Here is a 23611-nt window from a genome sequence, read left to right as displayed (position 1 = left end):
AGGAGTTAATGCATTATAGTGTTCTTGACCACATCCCCAAGGGGTAAGGGAGTCAGCTGATGAGCACTGGCCAAGGAAGAGCCATGCCATCCAATGCCAATGGGAACATGTCGGATCTGGGGCAGTAAGAAGGGAATAGGGGAGACATGCAGGAACCCTCTGGGAGAGACCGAGCTGCAAAGTGCAGCCCAACCAGTCAGACCAGCTAGGGCACTTCCTCCCCCCACCCCGTGTCATCTTCCTCTTTTTCTCTTCTTTCCTCTTCTTTCTCTTCTCTCTTCTCCATCCTTTCTCTTCCCACCCCCCCACCCCGCCCACCCACCCCCTGGCAGCCTCACTAGCCTAATCAGGATAAAGAAAACACATGAAAACAGCTTGGCATCCAAGAGCAGAACATGTCTGGAGTGAGGAAGGGAATGCACCCAGGTGGGTGAGGTGTCCATTCTGTGCCCTACCCTGCCCCCTGCTCACCTGGAACAGGGGAAGGAGATGTTCAGGCCCTTCCCAGAGCCAGGACGACTAGGAGGCTCTGTAGCTGGGAAATGTGAGAATTCTGTGGAAGAGATCCAGCTTCCAGACTGCAGCTGGACGCCTGCCCTCGACTGAAGCAGAAGGGGCTCGGTTTGCCCTCCTACCTTGCTGTTTGCTAGGTGCAGTGAGTTGGGGCTTCCTCAGCCAGGTCTCCACACTTCCCCTAAACACAATCTGTCTTGCCTCGGAAGGTGTGCTGTTCATTTTTCCTAGAAGGTACTTCCTCTCCTTCCAGTATCTCCCACTCGTTTTATAAGACCCATAAGGAGGAGTTCTTTCTGCACTTCCTTTCCTTCTACCCTCCTGGTGTGGGGCACGTGTGTTTGGGGGACCACAGGAAGTCATAATGGTAGGAGCTCTGAGTTCCCCTAACTCTGGGCACACACTGGGTTTTAGTTCATAAGCTGCCATGTTATAGAATGTTTTTTTGAGCACAGGACTTGTGCTATTTTTTGTATATATATGAAAATGTTTCCATACCTGTCAGGTACAGCACCTGACACGAAATATTTACTGTTTGTTGACTGAATGAAGTGTATCCTGGAGTGCTTGGTCTAACAAGGTCATATGCCAACTCTTTTCTTTTGCTTCTGTCAGTGTGGACAGAGCAAGGTCCTGGGAATTTAATGAAGAGCAAGAACTGCCACACCCAGCCTCATGGATCTGACACTCCAGTGAGGGACACAGCAAGGAACACAGCCTTTCACTGCTCAGAGGAGCCAGCAGGCCCATTTCTTTGTTCACAGTTGAGGAGGAAACCGCCACCCACAAATGGGAGGGCTGAGCCTCTTTCATACCTGTCTATGAGGTGGGCTCTTCTCCAGGACAGCCACCAAAGGTAAAACGTGTCCAGGGTCTGTTTGTTCCTGACTCACATCTCCCTGTTGGCAAAAGCCAGCCTCTCAAACACCACAGCTCTCCTGGTGACATAGTGACCATGGCTGGCAAACATCCCTGCCTCTTCCCTTGGAATGCCCACTTTCTTCTCTAACTCTTTATTAAGGGGCTAGATAGAAAATCAGAAACTGGATCAAACTGATCCATTTCTGCCTTTAGCTGTTAGGAGATGTTTTCCTTTTTCTTTTTTTTTTTTTTTGTCTTTATGTCTTTTGAGGGCTGCACCCGCAACATATGGAGATTCCCAGGCTAGGAGTCCAATCAGAGCTACAGCTGCCAGCCTACGCCACAGCAAAGCAAGATCTGAGCTGCATCTGTGATCTACACCACAGCTCACGGCAACACCAGATCCTTAACCCACTGAGTGAGGCCAGGGATCGAACCCGCAACCTCATGGTTCCTAGTTGGATTGTTTCTGCTGCGCCACGACAGGAACTCCTAGATGCTGTTTTTCTAACTCCACCTGTCTCTGGATTCTCTTCTCCCTCCTTCAGTTGGGAGCCTATGTTGGAAGAAAGACATTGAAACTTCCCAGAGGCAACATGGCCTGAAGACCTCCGTGGAGAAGGGAAGCTTGTGTGCTTCTGACCTGGCTCAAGAGCCCAGGTGGTTCTCATCACTGGCATGTTCACGCCCTGGAGTGAGTGTGGGATTCTGAAATGTGAAGAGTTCCTCTCACATTGCTCTCAATGTGGTCCAAAGTCAGGTTTCCCATTGACCCTCAGACTCAGAATTGTTTGAAGAAGGGAAGAATGTTGACCAGTCCTGAAAGGACCCACACCTCCAAGCAAGGATCAAAAAAGGACAGGCTTTAGGCAAGAAGGTGGAGGTGGGAACAGAAGCCAAACAGCTTTTCACCTCACTTAATTCTCTGAATCATCTCACATGGAGCCATAGCTAGCTTCTCACTGTGCAATCCAAACATTTCCAGGCTTGGCTCCCACATTCAGCCAAACTAAGATCTTTCTAACCATCTCATTCTCTGCCAGCCTGGGGGCCTCTGACCTCTGGCCATTTCTTGGAAAAGCAACACATAGCCCAGATCCACAGAATGCCTCCCATGACTGGGCCCCTTAGAATTTCAGAAGCCAAATTTCTCCCGCCCCCACTCCACCCTCCTATCAGCTTTCCCACATCAGTTGGCTCTGACCAGAGCCATCCTAATTTTGCCCCCAATTACCTCCTTGAATAAGGACAGACCAATCAACTTGTTCCTCAGGCCTCACTGGTATGGAGCCACAAGGGCACAAGTCAGAAAAATGCCACACACAGTGCTTCGTGTGATTAGAAAGAGGAGGCCCCTCTGGGTGAATTTTTCCAAATACCTCCTCTGAGTAAATGAAGCAGGAAGAAGTGTCCCCATTCAAGCCATTGGCCAGGCACCCTTGCCAGGCTTAGCATAACTGGTACATATCTATATTCAGCCCTGAATCAGCTACCTTTTCAAAGCCTCCCCCAGGTCCTCTGGGTGTTTTCCAGAGCTTTTGTGCTCACCAATCAGTCTGTTTCATGCTGTCACCCCCCAGAATCTGCCATGTTCTTTCTCTCCTTCTCAAGCTCCCTGGTTGATGGCTTCTACCTCTGAAGCCACTGGAGGATGTCTTCCCTCTGCTGGAGTCTGCTGTGATGAATATTTGGGAACTCTCTAGATTCTTCAAGAACTTCCTGGAGCACAAAACTCTGGTTGGGCTAATTCCAAGGCAAAACAGCCTAATTTTGCACTTAGTATTAGCAACATAGCTTATTAAGCTCTGCACCGTACCTTGTTTCTTAATAGCCCTGACATAGGACTGCTACTGTTCTCAGCTTGTGATCCATTTTGACATTTTGGTTCTTTTCTGCCAGATGCAGAAAAGTTGATAACTGGTATCTCTTTCTTCAGTATGTGTATTTCTTACATATATCAGTGTGGAAATTCTGGGTCAGACAATTTCTAATGGCTTGAGAAGGGCACTTTTGCAGAAAAGCAGAAGCAGAGTCTGGAAAGAAGTTTCCATGGAACTGAAGAGAGAGGAACCTAGCTCCTAGGAGAGTTCTCTAATACCCTGTCACAACAGCTACTGTGAGATGCAACCAGGCAGCAGCCAATAGCCCCCAGCCCCGGGGCTAATGCATCTTTTCACCCTTCACCTCCCTTCCTCTTGGCAACACAAGATGGTTTGGATTATTATGCCTCCTTCTCATTGGTTCTTCCACCTCAAGACACCTCATCACTGGTAAATACAAGATGCAGCTGCTACTCTGATTGGCTGATCTGTTGCTGGGGTAAAAGCCAGCATGGTGATGCTGCTTTGCCAGATGTGGTCTCCTTCAGGCCCTGAATATACACCCCCATTAGGTCTCTCTTGACCTTCCTCCCACCCCAACATAGTCCCTCCCTCTTCTTGTGGTTGCACAGTAAACAAGCAGTTCGTCCAAGGGTTCCCTGGAGACCCTGAGGTTTTCATCTTTGCAGTCTTTGGCCTGCTAAAGTAGGATTTTGTATAATCCATGAATGCAAAGTTGAGGGAAATTAGCCTTTGACAATCAAGAACACACACATCTCCACAAGACCAAGCAAGAGATCATAGATTTTCTAACTAAATCCCTCTAACAGCCACTGATGCAGATAGGTAGGGCTTTGCATGTACGTGGGTGAAAATGAGAGGCTTCCCAGTCCCCAACTGCTACCAGTTGCCACTGCACCTGAAATTCCACAATTAAGATTTTTTTCCGTTATGAATTTTCTTCTCCTGGGACTTACTATGGAAATACAAAGAGCCCAAAATCTGCTCTGAAAGATGCGTGAAAAGGTTTCTTTATGGTCAAATAAGTTTAGAGATGACAACATATTTTAGCACCCCCTGTAGTAGGCAGAATATTGGCCCCCAAAGACATCCATGTCTTAATCCACAGAACCTGTGAATATGTCACCTTACGGGGCAAAAGAAACTTGGCAGATGTGATTAAGCTTCAGGACCTTGAGATGAAAGGTCATCCTGGATTATGTGGATGGGCCCAGTATAATTACATGAGCCCTCAAAGCAGAGAGATTTTCCTTGACTGCACCCAGTGAAAGAGACACAATAACAGAAGCTGGGTCAGGGAGATGCTAGGTTATTGGCTTTGAAGATGGAGGAAGGGGGACACAAGCTAAGGAATACCTGCGGATGTCTGTAAAAACTAGGGAAAAAAGTAAACAAATTGTTTTGAAAGGCCTCAAAAAACACAGTCCTGCTAACACTTGTTTAGCCCAGTAAGACTAGAGTCAAATTTCTCACCTACCAAATTGGAAGGTAGAAAATTTGTGTGGTTTTAAGCAACTAAGTTTATAGTAGCTTAGTAGAGCAGCATTAGAAAAGGAATACACCCCCTCTCTCAGGGATTCATAGTGTGCTTGAGCTATTAGGGGCTCTTGGAAGCCTCTCAGGACTCCTGTGTAGCTGGACTTGTTCAAAAGTCGCTGCTCCCCTGGTCACATCTGATCCCATCATAGTTTCTTCCTCAGGAAATCAACTGAGACTAAGAATGTCTGTCGAAGCTAGTCTGCTGGAAGGGAAAAGAGGCAAAACCTTGAGAGCCGTGGCACAGCTGATTTTTCTGCGTGGGACTGTCCAGCGGAGGAATAAAGGCACTCCCATCTCATTATGGATGAGACAAATTGAAGGTCAGAGAGATTACGTGACTTGCTTAAAGTTGCTCATTTCACACGGCTTTTACAGAACAAGAATCCAGCTTTTCTCAGTTCAAGCGTTGGGCAGGAAACAGCTGGGTCAGAGCCGCCTAAGAACTCTAGACACATGCGAGACTTGGGGCAGACAGCAGTGTGTGGTCATAGCCTGGCCAGCCACCCCAAAAAAGAGTCAGGCTAAGCGCACGCACTCAAAAATATCTCACTATACTGAAGACATCGGATAAATCCTAGTGCTTCAAATGTCCCTCACGGCGCAAAGATTAGCTCTAGAGCCGGGACGCGGAGAGCACCTGCAGAGAATTTACACCTCTTAAGGTCGCGGCACCTGGACAGCCAGAGTCTTCAGAAACTACGACTCCCATTATGCACCGCGACCGCGGGCCCAAAGTCAGGATAAATTACAAGTCCCAGAATTCCTTGGGTGAGAGGCGCGAGCGCAGAGGAGCGGAGGGGCGTGGCACGTCGTCTGCGCGGGACCGTTAAATTTGAAAGTTGGCGGCTGGGCGTGAGGGCTTGAGGTAGCTGGTTTGTGAGGGGGTCTGGTGTGTGGTTTCGTCTGGGGGCACTCCGGTCGCTTAAGTACCTCAAAGGGCAGGTTGCAGAAGGAGGCCCAGGAGGTCTGTGCCTCAGAGGAAAGGCCCACGGCAGTTCGAGGTCCTGAGCCGGGAATGCAGGATGGCGGCGATGCAGAAGGGAAGCGGTGTTCCGAGGTGGGTACCGGAGAAGGGCGGCTGGGAGCCGAGCCTGCGAGCCCCGCGGGTGCCTAGCAGGTGACACCGGCACGGTCTGGAGAACAGGCCCGGCCGGAGCCTCCCTCCGGCTGAATTCGGACGCAAGGGACGAAGGTGAAGGCGCAGGGTTAGCACCGACCTCAGTGGGGTGCAGGGCGCATGAGAATCCTGCTGCATCCACCTTCAAAGCCAAGGAGGCTGCGGGACACCAGCGGTCCAAAGCGCATAGAATGTGTAGTGTTGTTTGTGTTTGTATCTCAGCCCAGCCATATGCTAGCTGTTTGACCTTGGTCACGTCTTAATATGGAAATGATGATATTAAAGCTACCATGCCAGGTTCTGGGAGAATTCAAGTATTAGTAATGTGACTACCTCCAATTAAGGGCTCAGCAAACTGTAGACGTTATAATTAAGCTGGTAGCTTAGTTAGAAATCTAAAATGCCCTTCCTTATTTATACACATTATCAGTTCTTCAGGGTTGGGTTTCTATGTGCATTTTCAGTAGAGGGGTACACAGTACTTAGATAAACGCCATTTCACGAGCTCGTTAATTCATGCAGGAAATATTTGTTAACCACCTGCTAAGTGCTAGGTGCCACAGATATTACAAAAGACAGAAAAATCCCTACCCTCATGAAAATTGAAGTTCTGGGGCAGGTTGAGGGTAGGGGCAACAGACAATAAACAAGATAAATAAACTAAAAGTTAGATGGTGGTCAGTACTTTAAAAAAAAAAAAAGTGGGGAGGAGGGTTGGCTCAATTTTGACCCTTCTCTCACTGAGAAAGTATCATTTGGTCAAGACTTGAAGGAAACTCAAGGCCTAGTCATGCATATACCTGGGGGAAGTACAAAGGCTGGAGGGTAGAGTTGGGGGAGGGAGGTGCACTGGGTGAGTTGCTGGAGGAAAATGAACCAGAAAGTAAAAGGAAATGAAATTATAAAGATAAGGATTCAGGCTTTGTAAGGACCTGGCTTTTACTGCGTAGTTGAAAATTATTGGCAGGTTGTTTTTGTGTTTTGTTTTGTTTTTTAAGAGCCACATCTGTGGCATTTGGAAGTTCCCAGGCTAGGGGTCAAATCAGAGCTGCAGCTGCCGGCCTATGCCACAGCAAGGCCAGATCCTTAACCCGCTGAGTGAGGCCAGGGATCAAACCCGAGTCCTCATGGATTCTAGTCAGGTTCATTACCACTGAGCCACAACAGGAACTTCATGAAAGTTATTGGAAGGTTTTGAGCAGAGGAGAGGAAAGACATGATCTGATATTAGTTTAAATGGGATCACTTTGGCTGCGGTGTTAAAAAGACTAAAGAAAGGTAGACAAGAATGGAAGCAGAGAGACCAATTTAGAAGTTAATGAAATAATCCAGGCAAGAGAGGAGATGGTGGCTTGAGCTAGGCTGGAAACTGTAGAGATGGTGAGATGAGGTTGATTTCTGAATAAGTTTTGAAGGTAGAGCCAACAGGACTTGCTGAGTGACTGAGGAAGAGGGCCGCAGGAGGGGTGTTGAGGATGGCATTAAGATTTTGACTTGAGCAGCTGAAAAATGAAATTGCCATTTATTTGATATGAGGGAAGGAGCAGGTCTTTGAGGAGGCAAGAGGAGGAGGGAGGGAGGAAGCAGTCCCGGCTCAGTTTTGGACATTTAACAGAAGTAGTTTCATTTTAAGAACAAGGGAAATCCAGATGAACACAAGAAATACTTAATCAGTTCTTACTAGTGTTAGATCCTGTATTAGATGAGGATACAAAAATAAGTGACATGGCCCTTATATTTACATGATTCACACAAAATAATTAAAAAAGTATGAGTAATTACAACCTAAATTGTGAATCACTCACAGTTAACTTTCTTGAAGGGAGTTTTCAATTCTCATCTAGACTGAGGTCACATAGAACTTTCACTTTATTTTGAAGAATAGTGCTTATTCTGTCTCTCTGTTTTAAACTCAGAGATAGTGTCTCAACCGTAAGTAAGGTTCTCTTTGACCATTGCAGAGCTCTGAAGTTCAGAGTACATACCCTTTATGATGATTAACTCCAAAAAACTTTTATAAATTCCCCTCATAGACAGTCCCGTCGTGGCTCAGTAGAAACGAATCTGACTAGCATCCATGAGGACACAGTTTCGATCCCTGGCCCTGCTCAGTGAGTTAAGGATCCGGCATTGCCAAGAGCTGTGGTGTAGGTTGCAGCTGCAGTTCAGATCCTGCATTGTTGTGGCTGTGGTATATAGGCTGGCAGCTACAGCTCCAGTTCGATCCCTAGCCTGGGAACCTTCATATGCCGTGGGCACAACCCTAGAAAGACCAATAAATAAATAAATTCCCCTCGTAGGCTTAATAGAATTGGGGGAGCAGTTTGTGACCAGTTAACAGTACTTTTGTCTGCTTCTGCTCTGGGCTACTTATTTATATAAACTTCATTTTTAAGTCATCACTTGAAACATGGGATGTTAGTCTGATAAATAGTTTGCTAATTTTTTCTTTTTGCCTTTTCTTGAGCTGCTTCCATGGCATATGGAGGTTCCCGGGCTAGGGGTCCAATCGGAGCTACAGCTGCCGACCTACACCAGAGCCACAGCAACGTGGGATCCAATCCTCGACCTATACCACAGCTCTCGGCAACGCCGGATCCTTAACCCACTGAGCAAGGCCAGGGATTGAACCCGCAACCTCATGGTTCCCAGTCGGATTCGTTAACCACTGTGCCACGATGGGGACTCCAACAGTTTGCTAATTTTAAACTAGGTGATGCGTTCAGTGGGAGGCACTGAACTGTTTTTTGTCTACTTTGCCAAATTTATAATATTTCTTTCTCCTCTTTTCTTCCTGCTGTAAACTTTATTCTTATAGTACTGTCCACAGTACCCTAGCCACATTCTCTCTTCTGTTAGGCAATACTAGAGCCATAAACTTAGAAACCAGGTCACAGAAAGGCTCAGAATCTTAGGGTTATAGTAACATTACTAATGTGCCAACCCACTATATGCAACCAAAGGTCATGAATGATCATTTTCCTGAAAACATTTATAATGACCTAGTGGTAAAATAACTCAGTATTGGTATAAGATTTACTTGTGTTCACCTTTTCACAGTGAAGTCACATCCTTGGAGGGAGATGAATGGGAGCTGAGTAAAGAAAATGTCCAACCTTTAAGGCAGGGGCGGATCATGTCTACACTTCAGGGAGCACTGGCACAGCAAGAATCTACCTGTAACACCACTCTTCAGCAGCAGAAACGGTGGGTGTGTAGAATGGTTGGTGCCCAACCTGCCATCATTTATCCTCAACTGTGCTGGGTGATACCGGTGTGGATCCTTGCAGGGTAGAATAAGTAGTACTACTCTTCAAAAGATGGTAGCATGAGAATCTGTTACCTTCCTGCTTTCCTACCACATAGCAGCTATCTAAAGGTCTCAAGTGCAATTAAGAACAAGAGCTATAGGATTTCTTTATTTTTGGCTGCACCCACAGCATATGTAAGTTTCTGGGCCAGGGATCAAATCTTCCACAGCTGCAGCAAGGCTGGATCCTTCACCTACCGCATTGGGCCAGGGATGGAACCTGTACCTCAGGAGCTACCAGAGCTGCTGCAGAGGCAACTCATGATCCTTAATTCACTGTGTCACAGTGGGAAATTCCAACATAGGATTTCATTTCATTGTAGAGCAGCCAAACTCTTAATATTGATAGAAATAATGAGAAACTTCTCATAAAGGGGAACTGATAAGTGAGTATCACATTACAATATTTCCCCAAAGTATTCTGTCATTCTGGATCCCTAAACAGAATTAACTCTTTGAAAGTAATCAATTAAAGAAATTGCTTCCTTTGATTCTGAGTAATGGATGGAGAATGAATCTGCTATTATTTATATGTACTCAAATATTAACTTTCTAGGAAAGTGTTTTTGAGAATGCGCCACAGCTTAGGGCAACACCAGATCCCTAACCCACTGATCAAGACCAGGGATGAAACCTGTGTTCTCATGGATCCTAGTTGGGTCCGTTACTGCTGAGCCATAAAGGGAACTCAGATTGGTGGACATTTAGATTCTTTTCAGTTACATGCTTTAAGAATAAAACTGCTATGGACGTTCTTGCTTAAGGCTTTTTGTGGACATAGATTTTCATTTCTCTTGGAATAGAATTGCTTGGTTATAGAATCCACGTATGTTTAACTTTTTAAGAAATTGTTGGTTTTACAAAGAAGTTGTAACATTTTACACTCCTGTCAGCATTGTATGAGAATCTTTTTGCCCTAAATCTACTCCCGTATTTGGTGTGGTCAGTTTTTTTCATTTTGGCCATTCTGGTAGGTGTAGAATATCATTATGGTTTTGCTTCTGATCTTCTAGGTGACTAATAATGGTGAACACTTTTTTCACTTGCTTCTTGGCCATTTATGTATCTTCTTTTTGCTGCATTTGTTCAGATGTTTTGCCTAGTTTTAAAACTGGATTGCAGGAGTTTCCTCATTTCCCGTGGAAATGAATCTGAATAGCATCCATGAGGATACAGGTTTGATCCCTGGCCTCGCTCAGTGTCTTAAGGATGCAGTGTTGCTGTGAGCTGTGGTGTAAGCCTGCAGCTGTAGCTTCAATTTAACTCCCAGCCTGGGAACCTCCATCTGCTGATGGTGTGGCCCTAAAAAGACAAAAAAAAAAAAAAAAAGGGATTGCAGAAGTTCTTTATACAGTCTATATATAAAATATGTTACAAGTATTTTCTCCCTGTCTATCTGTTTTCTTGGTGGTATTTGTTTAAAAGCAGTTTTTTTTTAAATTTTGATGAAGTTTAATTAATTAACGTTTTTCTTTTTAGTTCTTTTTGTGTCCTCTCTAGGAAATCTTTGCCTGCCCTAAAGGTGCAAAATATTCTCCTGTGATTTCTCCTAGTAACTTTTTGTTTTAACTGTTATGTTTATGATTCATCTTAAATTTATATGTGTGTATGTTGTGAGGTTGGAGTAAAAAGTCTTTAGCATCTACCCCCACCCTCACATGAATATCTAATTAATTGTTCAGCCTACATTTGTTGGAAAGGTATTTTTTTTTCCCTTAAATTGCTTTGGGGTGCTTGTCAAACATCATTTGATTGTATATGTGTGGATCATTTCTGGACTCTATTCTGTTCCATTGATTTAATTGTCTTTTATCCAGTTATGTATCATCTTGATTAGCTTTATATAGTAACACTTGAAGTCAGGTAGAGTGAGTTATCCAACTTTTGTTGCTCTTTTTAAAATTTTTTTAGCTGTTTTTGGTCCTTTGCCTTGCCAAATTTTATTTTTTTAATTGAATTAAATTTTTTTTTTTCTCTTTAGGACTACACCTGCAGCATATGGAAGTTCCCAGGCTATGGGTCAAATTAGAGTTGCAGCTGCTGGCCTATACCACAGCCACAGCAATGCCAGATCCAAGCTGCATCTGTAACCTACAGTTCAGCTTGCAGCAGTGCCAGTTCCTTAACCCACTGAACAAGACCAGGGATTGAATCCACATCCTCATGGATACTAGTCAGGTTTTTAATCCACTGAGCCACAACAGGAATTCCCTGCCTTTCCAAATTTTAAAATGATTTGGTCAGTTTCTAGAAAAGAGATTACTGGGATTTTGGGTTAGATTGTCTTTTGTGTGTGTGTGTGTGTGTGTGTGTGTGTGTGTGTGTGTGTGTGTTTTCTAGGGCCACACCCGAGGCATATGGAGGTTCTCAGGCTAGGGGTCTAATTGGAGCTGTAGCCACCAGGGCCACGGCAATGCCGGATCCCGAGCTGCAGGCTGCCACCTACACCACAGCTCATGGTAACACCGGATCCTTAACCCACTGAGCAAGGCCAGGGATTGAACCGGAAACCTCATGGTTCCTAGTCAGATTTGTTAACTGCTGAGCCACAAGGGGAACTCGAAGATTGTCTTGAATTCATAGATAATTTTTAGAGAATTGCTGATTTTTATCAGTAGTATCTTAGTTTGTTTTTTTTTCACCCTCTCTGCAGATAATCCCCTCATTACCTCACACTTAAATCACCATATTAGCTACATAATTGTGGCCCCTTCTCTAATTTCTCCTATTCTTATGGGAGAAGATTAATCTTTTTGAAATCTTTACTTATTTTCATAGTCAAGATACTCTTCAGTTGAAGAACCACTACTGGCTTGAACAGATGGAATCCAAATTCTTTAAATTTGTATTTAAAGCATGCCCTTCTTACCTCTCCAGATGTTTCCATTATTCCCAAAACTACCTTAGTTTCCTCTGGATAAACTCTCCCACTTTGACAACTTTATTCAATACTGATTTCCTTCTCTTGGAAGACTCCCCTTTTCTTTCAAATCTAATGGTTCCTTCAGAGTCCCACCTTCTAAGATTGCTTCTGTGATACCTCCTTTTGACTTTATAAAGCCCTTAATATCTGTTCCTGGCAATTGTAATATACTGTATGGCTCTGTATTGTTAGTTAGTTTTTCATTTATGTGCTTTCTTATTAGAGTATAAATTCCTTTGTGTCAGAAACTATTCTTATTTTTTATGTCAAAGTCAAACATAACCCCTTATACAGTTTTTATTGATTAATCACTTATCTAAATTGTGGTTTGTTACTCAATACTTCCCCTGTTCTAACTGTCAATCTTAACTTAGTCTTAGCCCTCTGCATTTCCACACTCTCTACAAAGACATATTTCACACTTTCTCTAAAGCATTCCTCCAATTTATATACGGTATAATTCTCTGATGTTATTCATGGAATTTTTCTTTAAGATCCTTATTTCTATATATTTGTGTGTGTGTGTTTCTTTAATACTATCATATACATATAAAATAATAGTTACCGTTTTATTATTTACTATGTCCAAACACTTTACACTTAAAATTAGTCAACCTCAGGAATTTCCATCATGGCTCAACAGTAACGAACCTGACTAGGATCCATGAGGTTGCAGGTTCCATCCCTGGCCTCATTCAGTGGGTTAAGGATCCAGCGTTGCTGTGAGCTGTGGTGTAGGTCATAGACGCGGCTCAGATCCTGTGTTGCTGTGGCAGTGGTGTAGGCTGTCATCTGAAGCTCTGATTCGACCCCTAATTTGGGAACTTCCATGTGCTGTGGTGCGGCCCTAAAAAACCAAAAATTAAATTAAAAAAATATGAGTGAACCTAATAAGATAGGTACTATTATTACCCCCATTTTACAGATGAGGAAACTGAAAACAGAATTTAAATAGTTTTTCTAACGTCACTCAGCTAGTGATTAATGGAACCTAGAGAGTCTTGGTCAGAGCTTTAAACTGCTCTGTAGTACTGCTTTTCTGCATGTTGTCTTGGAATTTCTCTAATTTCTACATATTTTATCTCCTGTTATGTTGTCAGGCAGAATCTTGATTATTTCTGTGCTTTTTGTTTCTGTTTAACAAACCCTCAAATTCCAGTGCAGCATCTGGACTGGTATTAAACATTTAGTAAATGAATAAAAATGAAGGGACACTTGTTCATTTGGCTCTTAGCACTATTGATTTTGCTAACATTTTCTGTTTAAATTTCAGGGCATTTGAATCAGAAATTCGATTTTATGCTGGAAATGACCCTCTGGATGTTTGGGATAGGTGGGTCTTTTTTATTTAAAAAGGGCAATAGAAACTTAACAGATGAGTCCTTATGGACATGCTTCTCAAACTGGGGTGAGTGGAGCACTGTGGAGTAGGGAATAGTGTTTGGGGGACACGAAAAAAAAAGAATAATCAGTGTTTCTTCCTGAGGTATTTGGGATTGAAGAAATTTCAAGCTCGTGGTATGTGACTGTGAGCTTAACCCTTCTATCACCATCCTCATTATTTCCCACAGGCACATGTTAGCAATATTTGGAAAAGTTTGAGGGGTACAAGCTTAGGGCATGTCATTGAGGACCTCTAAATAAACATACTCTCAGTATATTAGATATTGCTGCTTTAAAAAGCCTAGAATGGGCCTTGGAGTAAGACATGTTAAACTTTAAAAATATTCTTTTCCTTCTCTTCCCATTCAGGTATATTAATTGGACAGAGCAGAACTATCCCCAGGGCGGGAAGGAGAGTAATATGTCAACTTTATTGGAAAGAGCTATAGAAGCATTACAGGGGGAAAAACGGTATTACAATGATCCTCGATTTCTTAGTCTCTGGCTTAAGCTGGTAAGTAAGTCTAAGTACCATCTGAGTTTAAAAATTAAACCAAAAGATTTTCTCTGGAAGTACCTTGTACACCAAAAACCTGAGCCACTTAGTAAATACTAAGTATTTAATAAATACTCAATATTTGTTAAATTATTTCTATTTTAGAGATGGATTTTACTATAAGTTTTTTTGTGTTTTTTTTTTTTTTTTTTTTTTTTTGTGTGTGTGTGTGTGTGTTTTTGCTATTTCTTGGGCTGCTCCCGCGGCATATGGAGGTTCCCAGGCTAGGGGTCGAATTGGAGCTGTAGCCACTGGCCTACGCCAAAGCCACAGCAACAGGGGGATCCGAGCTGCTTCTGCAACCTACACCACAGCTCACGGCAACGCCGGATTGTTAACCCACTGAGCAAGGGCAGGGACCGAACTGGCAACCTCATGGTTCCTAGTCGGATTTGTTAACCACTGCGCCACTATGGGAACTCCTATAAGTATTTTTTTTTTAATCCCTTTAAAAGTGGTCGTAAGGCTGTGTATTTCCGTAGGCGTGCGGGATTGGGTCATTTGTTGATTTTCTTTTCTTTTTTTTTTTTTTTTTTTTTCTTTTTTTTTTTGTCTTTTGTCTTTTTGTTGTTGTTGTTGCTATTTCTTGGGCCGCTCCCGCAGCATATGGAGGTTCCCAGGCTAGGGGTCAAAGCGGAGCTGTAGCCACCGGCCTACGCCAGAGCCACAGCAACGCGGGATCCGAGCCGCGTCTGCAACCTACACCACAGCTCACGGCAACGCCAGATCGTTAACCCATAACCCACTGAGCAAGGGCAGGGATCAAACCTGCAACCTCATGGTTCCTAGTCGGATTCGTTAACCACTGCGCCATGACGGAAACTCCTGTTGATTTTATTTTCAGTTTATTTATTTAGTGATTTTTATTTTTTCCATTATAGTAGGTTTATAGTGTTCTGTCACTATAAAGCAAAGTGACCCATTCACACATATATATACATTATTTTTCTCACATTACTCTCCATCATGGTTTCCTGTGCTGTATAGCAGGATCTCATTGCTTATCCACTCCAAATGCCATAGTTTGCATCTCTTAACCCCAGACTCCATATTTGTTGATTTTTAAACATCGTTGGTCCATGCAGCTGTATTAGGGAAGGATGTATAGGAGCCAACACATGGCAGTAGTAGAATTTTGGGGGGAACATCTTTTGTAGGTGATTCCGGTATCACTTTCTCATCTGTCCTGAGGTTTCTTTCACCTAGTATATTAACCTGACCACTTGATACTGTCTTTTTGACATGTAATTCTTGTAAGAACACTCAGGATTTTTTTATGAAAACATCTTCGTAAAAATGATGACTAGGGTTTCTTTGACATTAATGTCATTGCATTTATCCTAAAAGAGATTAGAAAAAAGGAAGTGATAAATATTTAGAATTTTAGGTGATAGGATTAGATGTTGGATAAAAAAATAAGTATGTAAAAATAAAAATTTTAAAATAAATTTGTTAAAAATTGGTAATTACATAATTCTGGATAATAGAATATTTATAACACTCATTGTAATATGATAAAATACACTGGAAATTAATAAGATTTCTGGTTAAAGGAGTTCCCATCGTGGCTCAGTGGTTGACAAATCTGACTAGGAACCGTAAGGTTGCGGGTTTGATCCCTGGCCTGGCTCAGTGGGTTAAGGATCCGGCATTGACATGAGCTGTGGTGTAGCTTGCAGATGCAGCTCGGATCCCTCGTTGCTGTGGCTCTGGTGTAGGCCGGTGGCTACAGCTCTGATTAGACCCCTAGCCTGGGAACCTCCATATGTCGCGGGTGTGGCCCTAGAAAATACAAAAAAAAAAAAGTTTTCTGGTTAAAATATATCTCTTGAGGAGGACTTATCTTAAACTTGAAATTGTTACTAATATAGGAAGTTAGGTGAATCTTGAAGATATAACTATCTTGACTTCTGCAGGATACTTGACGTATCTTGGCATCCTTATTGACAAATTGGAGAAATTACTCTAGGGATAATAGTTACAGGAATTGATAACAAAGGATGGCATACAAAGAATGCTTAATGGATTTGTTAGTATAGAGTTTATGGTTCCCGGTGGTTTGCTAATGGATTTTGTTCTTTATTCTATCCCGCATAATATTCTTCTATGTGATTTATAAAAAAGTCGAACTAGATAAATCACTAAAGTTATTTTTAATCTCAGGATTCTATTATTATATTTAGTTGGAGCTCTTAAAAGTAACAATTGGAATACTTTCTCTGTTCTCTTGTGTTAATCTGGTGTTTGTTATTGAAGAGCAAGGATTATTATAAAGTAAAAAGCATAGTCTAGACTAGTGCTACCGAGAGAATGGTCTGTAAACTGTTCAAAATAAGTACAAAAATTGAGAAGAAAGCACTTAGAAATTTTGTTAACAATTTGGCATTGCCACATTTAAATGCACGATCATTTTTCTGGTAACTTCTATTTTTATTGTATATTTTAAAAATATCAGTCAATAATGGAATAGAAACTTTTAAACACCCACACACCTCCAAAATTATCCCCTTCACCACAGGTAATCTAAGAAGTGCTGGTCTAGATAACCCTCAAATTCAAGTGATCAGCTCTAGAGTAATAAGCAGTAATCTGAACTTTTACCTGGATAACAAGGTGCATATTAAATTTTTTTGCTGTCTTTTTCTTAGTCAAGAGGAATAACAAATGGGTTCCTCACACTACTCTTCTGCTTTGCAGAAAGATTTCTCCACTTAGTGTTATTTTTGTAAGGGATAAATCTACAATCTAGCTAAGGAAAAATTTGTTCTTAGAAAATATCCAATATTTTTAGTTAAAAGTGTAAAATTGTTTTAGTTTGGCTTTTTAAGGGTTGCCAAAAAATATGTTTAGCTTTTGAATCTATTCATCTAACCATCTTGTCCTTCTATTTATATTATTTATTAAATGATATCATTTAGCACTTTGGAATAACCTGATCTATATTGGCTGTCCCATGCTGAACCAGAGCTATTCAGAGAGCCGTTAATGAAGTACAGTCAATTTTAAGCTTTATTTATGTAGTAATAGCTGTCAAGGACTGGGTCTTACACTGGTAGCACAGTCAGAAATATAACTATGCTTGAAATAGCATCACATATGGGAAGACATGACTAATTTGGATAAGCAGAAAAAATTCAATAAAGTACTGATTGTTTTTGTAAATATATAAGTGGGGCATTTCATTTATTCAACCATTTTCTATCAGACCCTGGCTAGGGACAGAAATATAGTTGCTAGCAAGTTTTCTGCCTTTGTAGGACTTGCTTTATTGGGGAACATAGATGGTAAGCAATTAATTGTAAGTATAACAAAAGGGAAGGAGGGAAAATTGTGAGTTGTATGGTAAAGTATACAAGGAGGACTTAACTGAAGATAGACAATCGGGAACAGATAGATAGGAGAGAAAATGCGTAGTAAATGAACAGAAAAAAAGTTACCCTCTGTAGTAGTAAAAGAACTCTTAATTAGAACACTGAAATACTACTATGAAAGTAGACTTTAAAAAGTATTATCTGAGAAATTATACTTGGGAATTACTAGCATTTTAAATGTATACAACCCTCTTAGAAAGTAATTTACTTTTTAACATAGTTCTACTCGTAGGAACTTATCTTGAGGGTATAATGTAAAAGGTGGTATGCTTAAAGATATATATTGTACAATTATTTATAGTTGGGCAAAATTGGAAGTGGTTTGTCAAAAAATAGGGAAATAGTTAAATAAATGATGGAAGATCTGCTAGATGGAGCATTGTTCATTTATTTGAAAATAATAGTGAAGAGTAAGTAGCAATATGGAATAATGAATGATGCACTGTTAAATGGAACAAAAAAATGGTACATATAGTATCTCCAATGATTATTTGGCACATAATAGACAAAAACCCTTTTATCTGGTGTTAAATGGTATATGCTCCTTTTTTTCCTTAAAAGAAAAAAAAAGACTAAAGAAAATATTAAAGTATCAAAATACTGTTAATGGCATGGCATTTTTAGTGATTCCCCCTGCCATACCCCTTCTTGCTCCTGGAATTATCTGCATTGTATCTGGTTTTATAAGGTTCCTTCCAAAATATAGATTTGACCATGTCATTTCTTTGCTTATAGCTCTCCTACCCCAACACATATCACATTGGCCATCAAGTAAATTTTAAATGGATTAACTTGACATTCAAGACTGGTCAGACCTTTTTTTCCAAACTCCTTATCTTGCCTACACCCCTATATACTTTTAGTCTTCTGTGTCTTTGCTTATGCTATTTTCTCTGTCTAGAATGCCCTTCCTTTCCCATTCTCTACCTTATATAAGTCTATTTCTCCTTAAGGGCCTGACTCAAATGTCATACTTCTTGAAATCTTTCCTCCTCATCTCTTTTTCTTACAAATTAATCTCTTACTTTCATCTACTTTTTAGGTCCTCCCAATGTATTCCTGATAATGCTGTATTATAATAGATACATTTTTTTCAATGCAGAAGCTACATATAGTATCTCCAATGATTATTTGGCACATAATAGACAATAAATGAAGAGAACTTGGTTAACTGCTAATGCTTTGAATTGTTACAGGGACATTTATGCAACGAACCTTTGGATATGTACAGTTATTTACATAACCAAGGAATTGGCATTTCACTTGCTCAGTTCTATATCTCATGGGCTGAAGAATATGAAGCTCGAGAAAACTTTAAGAAAGCAGATATGATATTTCAGGAAGGAATTCAACAGAAAGCTGAACCAATGGAAAGACTGCAGTCCCAGCACCGGTAAACTGCTTCTCTTGAACTTGTTGTCTTCACTCTTTAAAACTAATAGCTATAAACAGTTGTTTTACGTCTGAATAAAGTACTCTCCATGAATTGATAAATTAACTTAGTTATAATCAAATTTTTATTTAAATATTGATGAGTTACTAATAAATGTTTACATATTTGCCTATTTCATATTCAAATAGGCAAATGTTTAATTATTTTCTATATACATGGATTTTGCCATATGTTAAAATATTTAAATATTTTAATATTTTAACATGCAGTAAAATCTGCTTTTTGGTGTACAGGTCTCTAAGTTTTCACAACTGAATAAAGACATGTAACCGTTGCCATAATCAAGATATAGAATAGTTTCATTACTGTAACATTCCTTAATGCTGTCCCTTTGTAGTCAACACCTAATCACAGTCACAACCCCTAGCAACCACTGATCTTTTTTTAGTCCTATAGTTTTGCCTTTTCCATAATGTCATATACATTGAGTCATACAGTATATAGTCTTTTGAGTCTGGCTGCTTTTTCATTTAGCATAATGCATTTGAGTTGTAAGAGTTCTTTATATAGTCTGAATACAAGTCTTTTGTCAGATAAGTGATTTGAGAATCTTTTCTCCCAGCTTAGATCTGGGAGTGTCTTTTATAGAACAAACTTTTTAATTTAATTTTTTTTTGTTTTTTGTTTTTTGTTTTTTTTTTTTTTTTTTTGTCTTTTTGCTATTTCTTTGGGCCGCTCCTGCGGCATATGGAGGTTCCCAGGCTAGGGGTCGAATCAGACCTGTAGCCACTGGCCTACGCCAAAGCCACAGCAACACGGGATCCGAGCTGCTTCTGCAACCTACACCACAGCTCACGGCAACGCCGGATTGTTAACCCACTGAGCAAGGGCAGGGACCGAACCCGCAACCTCATGGTTCCTAGTCGGAGTCGTTAACCACTGCACCACGACGGGAACTCCCCAAACTTTAATTTTAAAGAAGTTTAACTTACCAGTTATTTCTTGTATGGATCATGCTTTTAGTATATTAGAGAATTCTACATAGCTGAAGGAAACAAAGATTTTTCTTTTACGTTTTTATCCTGAAATTTTATAGTTTTACTTTTTACATTTGAATCTGATCCATTTTGAATTAGCTTTTGTAGAAGGTATCAAGGTGCTTTTTTTTTTTTTTTTTTTTTTTTTTTTGCATAGACGCCTCTGTTTATTCTTGTGCCACTTGTTGAATAAGACCCTCCATTGAATTACCTTTGCATCTTTGACAAAAATCAGGTGATCATATTTGTGTAGGTTTATTTCTGTTACTCTGCAGGTGTGGAAATCAAGTAATATTGAGTCCACTAATTATGTTCTTTTTAACTCTTCTAGTTCCTTTGACTTTCTGTATAAATTCTAGAATCAGCTTTTTGGGATTTTCACTAGTATTGTAAAGGTACAGGGTATATTTCTCCACTTATTTAGAGCTTTTATTTCTTTGAGTGGGCCTTGGTAGTTTTTGTCTTTCAAGGAATGGGTCCATTTCATCTAAGTGGTGAGTTTATGGGCATAGAGTTGTTCATCGTATTCCTTTGTTATCCTTTAAATGTCTGTAGTTTACATAGTGACTTCCTATCTTTCATTTTGGATATTAGTAATCCTGGTATTGATCTTTTTTCTCTGTCATTTGGGTAGAATTTCTATTCACCTTTTTAGAGAACTAGGTTTTAGTTTCATAGATTTTTTTTTTTCTCTTTCTTTTCTTTGTTTTTTGTTTTTTGTCCTTTTAGGGCCGCACGCACAACATATGGAGGTTCCTAGGCCAGGGGTCTAATTGGAGCTGTAGCTGCCGGCCTGTGCCAGAGCAGCGGCAATGCCAGATCTGAGCAATGTCTGCAACCCACACTACAGCTCAGATCCTCAACCCACTGAGCAAGGCCAGGGATCAAACACACAACCTCATGGTTCCTGGTCGGATTCATTTCCGCTGCACCACAAGGGGAACTCCAACTTGCCCTTTTTCTAATTTAAGGTGAGCACTGATTTCTAGAACTTTCTTTTCTAATAGAAAAATTCTAGAGTTCCTGTCATGGCTCAGTGGAAACGAACCCAACTAGTATCCAAGAGGATGTGGGTTCAATCCCTGGCCTCGCTCAGTGGGTTAAGGATCCAGTGTTGCCGTGAACTGTGGTATAGGTGGCAGACATGGCTCAGATCTGGCATTGGTGTAGGCTGTAGTGTAGGCCGGCAGCTGTAGCTCTGATTAGACCCCTAGCCTGGGATCTTGCATATGCCATGGGTGTGGCCCTAAAAGGACAGAAATAAATAAATTTTTTTTAAAAGTAAAAAAATTCCAGGAGTTCACGTCATGGCGCAGTGGAAACAAATCCAACTAGGAACCATGAGGTTGAGGGTTCAATACCTGGCCTCGCTCAGTGGGTTAAGGATCCAGCGTTGCTGTGAGCTGTGGTGTAGGTCGCAGACACGGCTCAGATCTGGCATTGCTGAGGCTCTGGTGTAGGCCGGCGGCAACAGCTCTGATTAGACCCCTAGCCTGGGAACCTCCATATTCCGCGGGTGTGGCCCTAGAAAAGGCAAAAAGACAAAAAAAAAAACAAAAAAAAACAAAAAAAAAAACCCTCCATCCAAGCATTGCTTTAGGTGTATCCCACAAATTTTGATGCAATACTTCATTTTCATTCCATTCAAAATGTTTTCTAATTTTCCTTATGTTTTCCTTTTGATCCATGGTTATAAAGAAGTGTATTATTTAATTAGGAAACATTTGGAAATTTTTCAGATATCTTCCTGTTACTGATTTCTAGTTTAATTTCTTTATGGTCAGAAAACATAATTTGTATGGTTTTAACTCTTGATTTTATTAAGGTTCATTTTCTGGCCCAGTATATGGTCTCTTACGGTGAATGTTTTATGTATAGTTGAAAAATGTGTTTTCTGTTTTGGAATGAAATGTTCTATAAATGTCATTTGATCAAGTTGATTGGTAGTCTATTCTTGTCTTCTGTATCCTTGCTGATTTAGGAATTGTGTTTTTCTCAATTCTCATAATATCTTTTATACGGTATATTTAGAACATTTTAATGGAATTATCAGTTATGTGGGACTTAGATCTATTACTCTTTTTTTTTTTAAGTTTGTTCTCTGTCCTTTGTTCCTCTGTTGCCTGTTTCCTATCTTCTTTTGGATTATTTGAACTTTTTTTTTTTTTTTTTTTTTTTTTTGTCTTTTGTCTTTTGTCTTTTTGTTGTTGTTGCTATTTCTTGGGCCGCTCCCGCGGCATATGGAGGTTCCCAGGCTAGGGGTTGAATCGGAGCTGTAGCCACCGGCCTACGCCAGAGCCACAGCCACGCGGGATCCGAGCCGCGTCTGCAACCTACACCACAGCTCACGGCAACGCCGGATCGTTAACCCACTGAGCAAGGCCAGGGACCGAACCCGCAACCTCATGGTTCCTAGTCGGATTCGTTAACCACTGCGCCACGACGGGAACTCCTGAACTTTTTTTAGTATTTTATTTTATTGATGTTTTGACAGTTTCTTAGTGGTTGCCTAAGGTATATAGTACATATACCTACTGTCTACTTAGAGTTAATATTTTACCACTTCAAGTAAAATATAGAAGCTTTATAAACATATAGCTTCTTTATCTTCCCTACTTTTTGTTGTTGTTGTTGTTGTTGTAGTTGTTGTTGCTATTTCTTGGGCCGCTCCTTCAGCATATGGAGGTTCCCAGGCTAGGGGTCGAATCAAAGCTGTAGCCACCAGCCTACACCAGAGCCACAGCAACGTGGAATCCGAGCTGCGTCTGCAACCTACACCATAGCTCATGGCAACGCCAGATCCTTAACCCACTGAGCAAGGGCAAGGATTGAACCCGCAACCCCGCAACCTCCTGGTTCCTAGTCAGATTCGTTAACCACTGCGCCACAACTGGAACTCCTCATCCCCCTTTTTTTTTTTGTAATGTGTTGATTGTCAAAATTTTTTTTCTTTAACATTGCTTTTCAGCAGTTTGTGTTTAGGTGTGATTACCTTTATGTTCATTTGGGGTTTGCAGGGCTTTTTGAATTTGTAGATGCATGTCTTTTTATAAAATTTGAAAAGTTTTCAGCCGTTATTTTTCTATACGTTTTATCTTGGGATTTCAGTTACACATATGTTAGCCTTTTTGATACAGTCACACAGGTCCCCGAAACTCCGATAATTTAAAAAAATTTTTTTAACCTTTGTTCCTTCTATTCTTTATGGTAACCAATTTTTATTGATTTGTCTTCAGGTTCATGTATTCTTTTCTCAGCCATCTCCATTCTGATATGGAATATATTCAGTAAATTTTTTATTTCAGATACTGTGTTTTTCAGATTTGAAAATTCCATTGGATTCTTTTTTATAGTTTTTGTATCTGCTGAGAACTTCTGTCTTTCCATTCATTTCAAACATTTTTGCTTTTTTCTTATGATGCATCATAATAGTAGCTGCTTTAAAATCTCTGAAAAGTCTAACACCTGGGTCTGTTTGTTGATTTTTTTTTTTTTTTCCTTTGAGAATTGATCACATTTTCCTTACTCTGTGTGTCAGGTAATTTTGGGTTATATCCTGGACATTTATCCTGGTATTATTAGACTCTGGGTCCTCTTGGTTGATGATCTCTGGAGAAGTTGATATCTTTGTCTTATTAGGCAACCAGACATCAGCTATCATAATTCTTTTTCATCTTATATGGGTAGTGGTTCCAGTGGTTCCAGTGGTTCCAGTTCAATTTTCAAGACCTTTGAGTCTATCCCATATGTCTGTTGCTCCAGGGTAG

The 23611-nt window shown here is 40.8% G+C and overlaps 1 protein-coding gene across 6 annotated transcripts in view; it reads left to right on the top strand.

Moving 5' to 3' along the window:
* The first annotated feature begins 5565 nt into the window (after window positions 1-5565).
* BUB1B (BUB1 mitotic checkpoint serine/threonine kinase B) overlaps window positions 5566-23611 on the top strand; it is a 50802-nt gene continuing 32756 nt past the window's right edge. For 4 of the 6 annotated variants that reach the window (XR_014813263.1, XM_021097824.2, XM_021097820.2 and 1 more), the window contains exons 1-5: window positions 5566-5811; window positions 8932-9078; window positions 13378-13437; window positions 13857-14001; window positions 18611-18807. Coding sequence is in view for 5 of the 6 variants with exons in the window: in XM_021097824.2 (XP_020953483.1) it covers window positions 5777-5811; window positions 8932-9078; window positions 13378-13437; window positions 13857-14001; window positions 18611-18807 (584 nt within the window). In the remaining variant the exon portion in view is untranslated. The remainder of the gene's footprint in view (window positions 5812-8931; window positions 9079-13377; window positions 13438-13856; window positions 14002-18610; window positions 18808-23611) is intronic. The other 2 variants (XM_084973275.1, XM_084973272.1) reach the window with 1 other exon arrangement.

This window comes from Sus scrofa, chromosome 1, assembly GCF_054392235.1.
Source record: "Sus scrofa isolate SSC_HxYL_T2T_F1_AM1 chromosome 1, Sscrofa_HxYL_maternal_Yorkshire_Landrace_v2.0, whole genome shotgun sequence".
NCBI classification, from domain to species: domain Eukaryota; kingdom Metazoa; phylum Chordata; class Mammalia; order Artiodactyla; family Suidae; genus Sus; species Sus scrofa.
The sequence above is the reverse complement of the archived record's forward strand: the minus strand, read 5'-3'. Positions and strand labels throughout refer to the sequence as shown.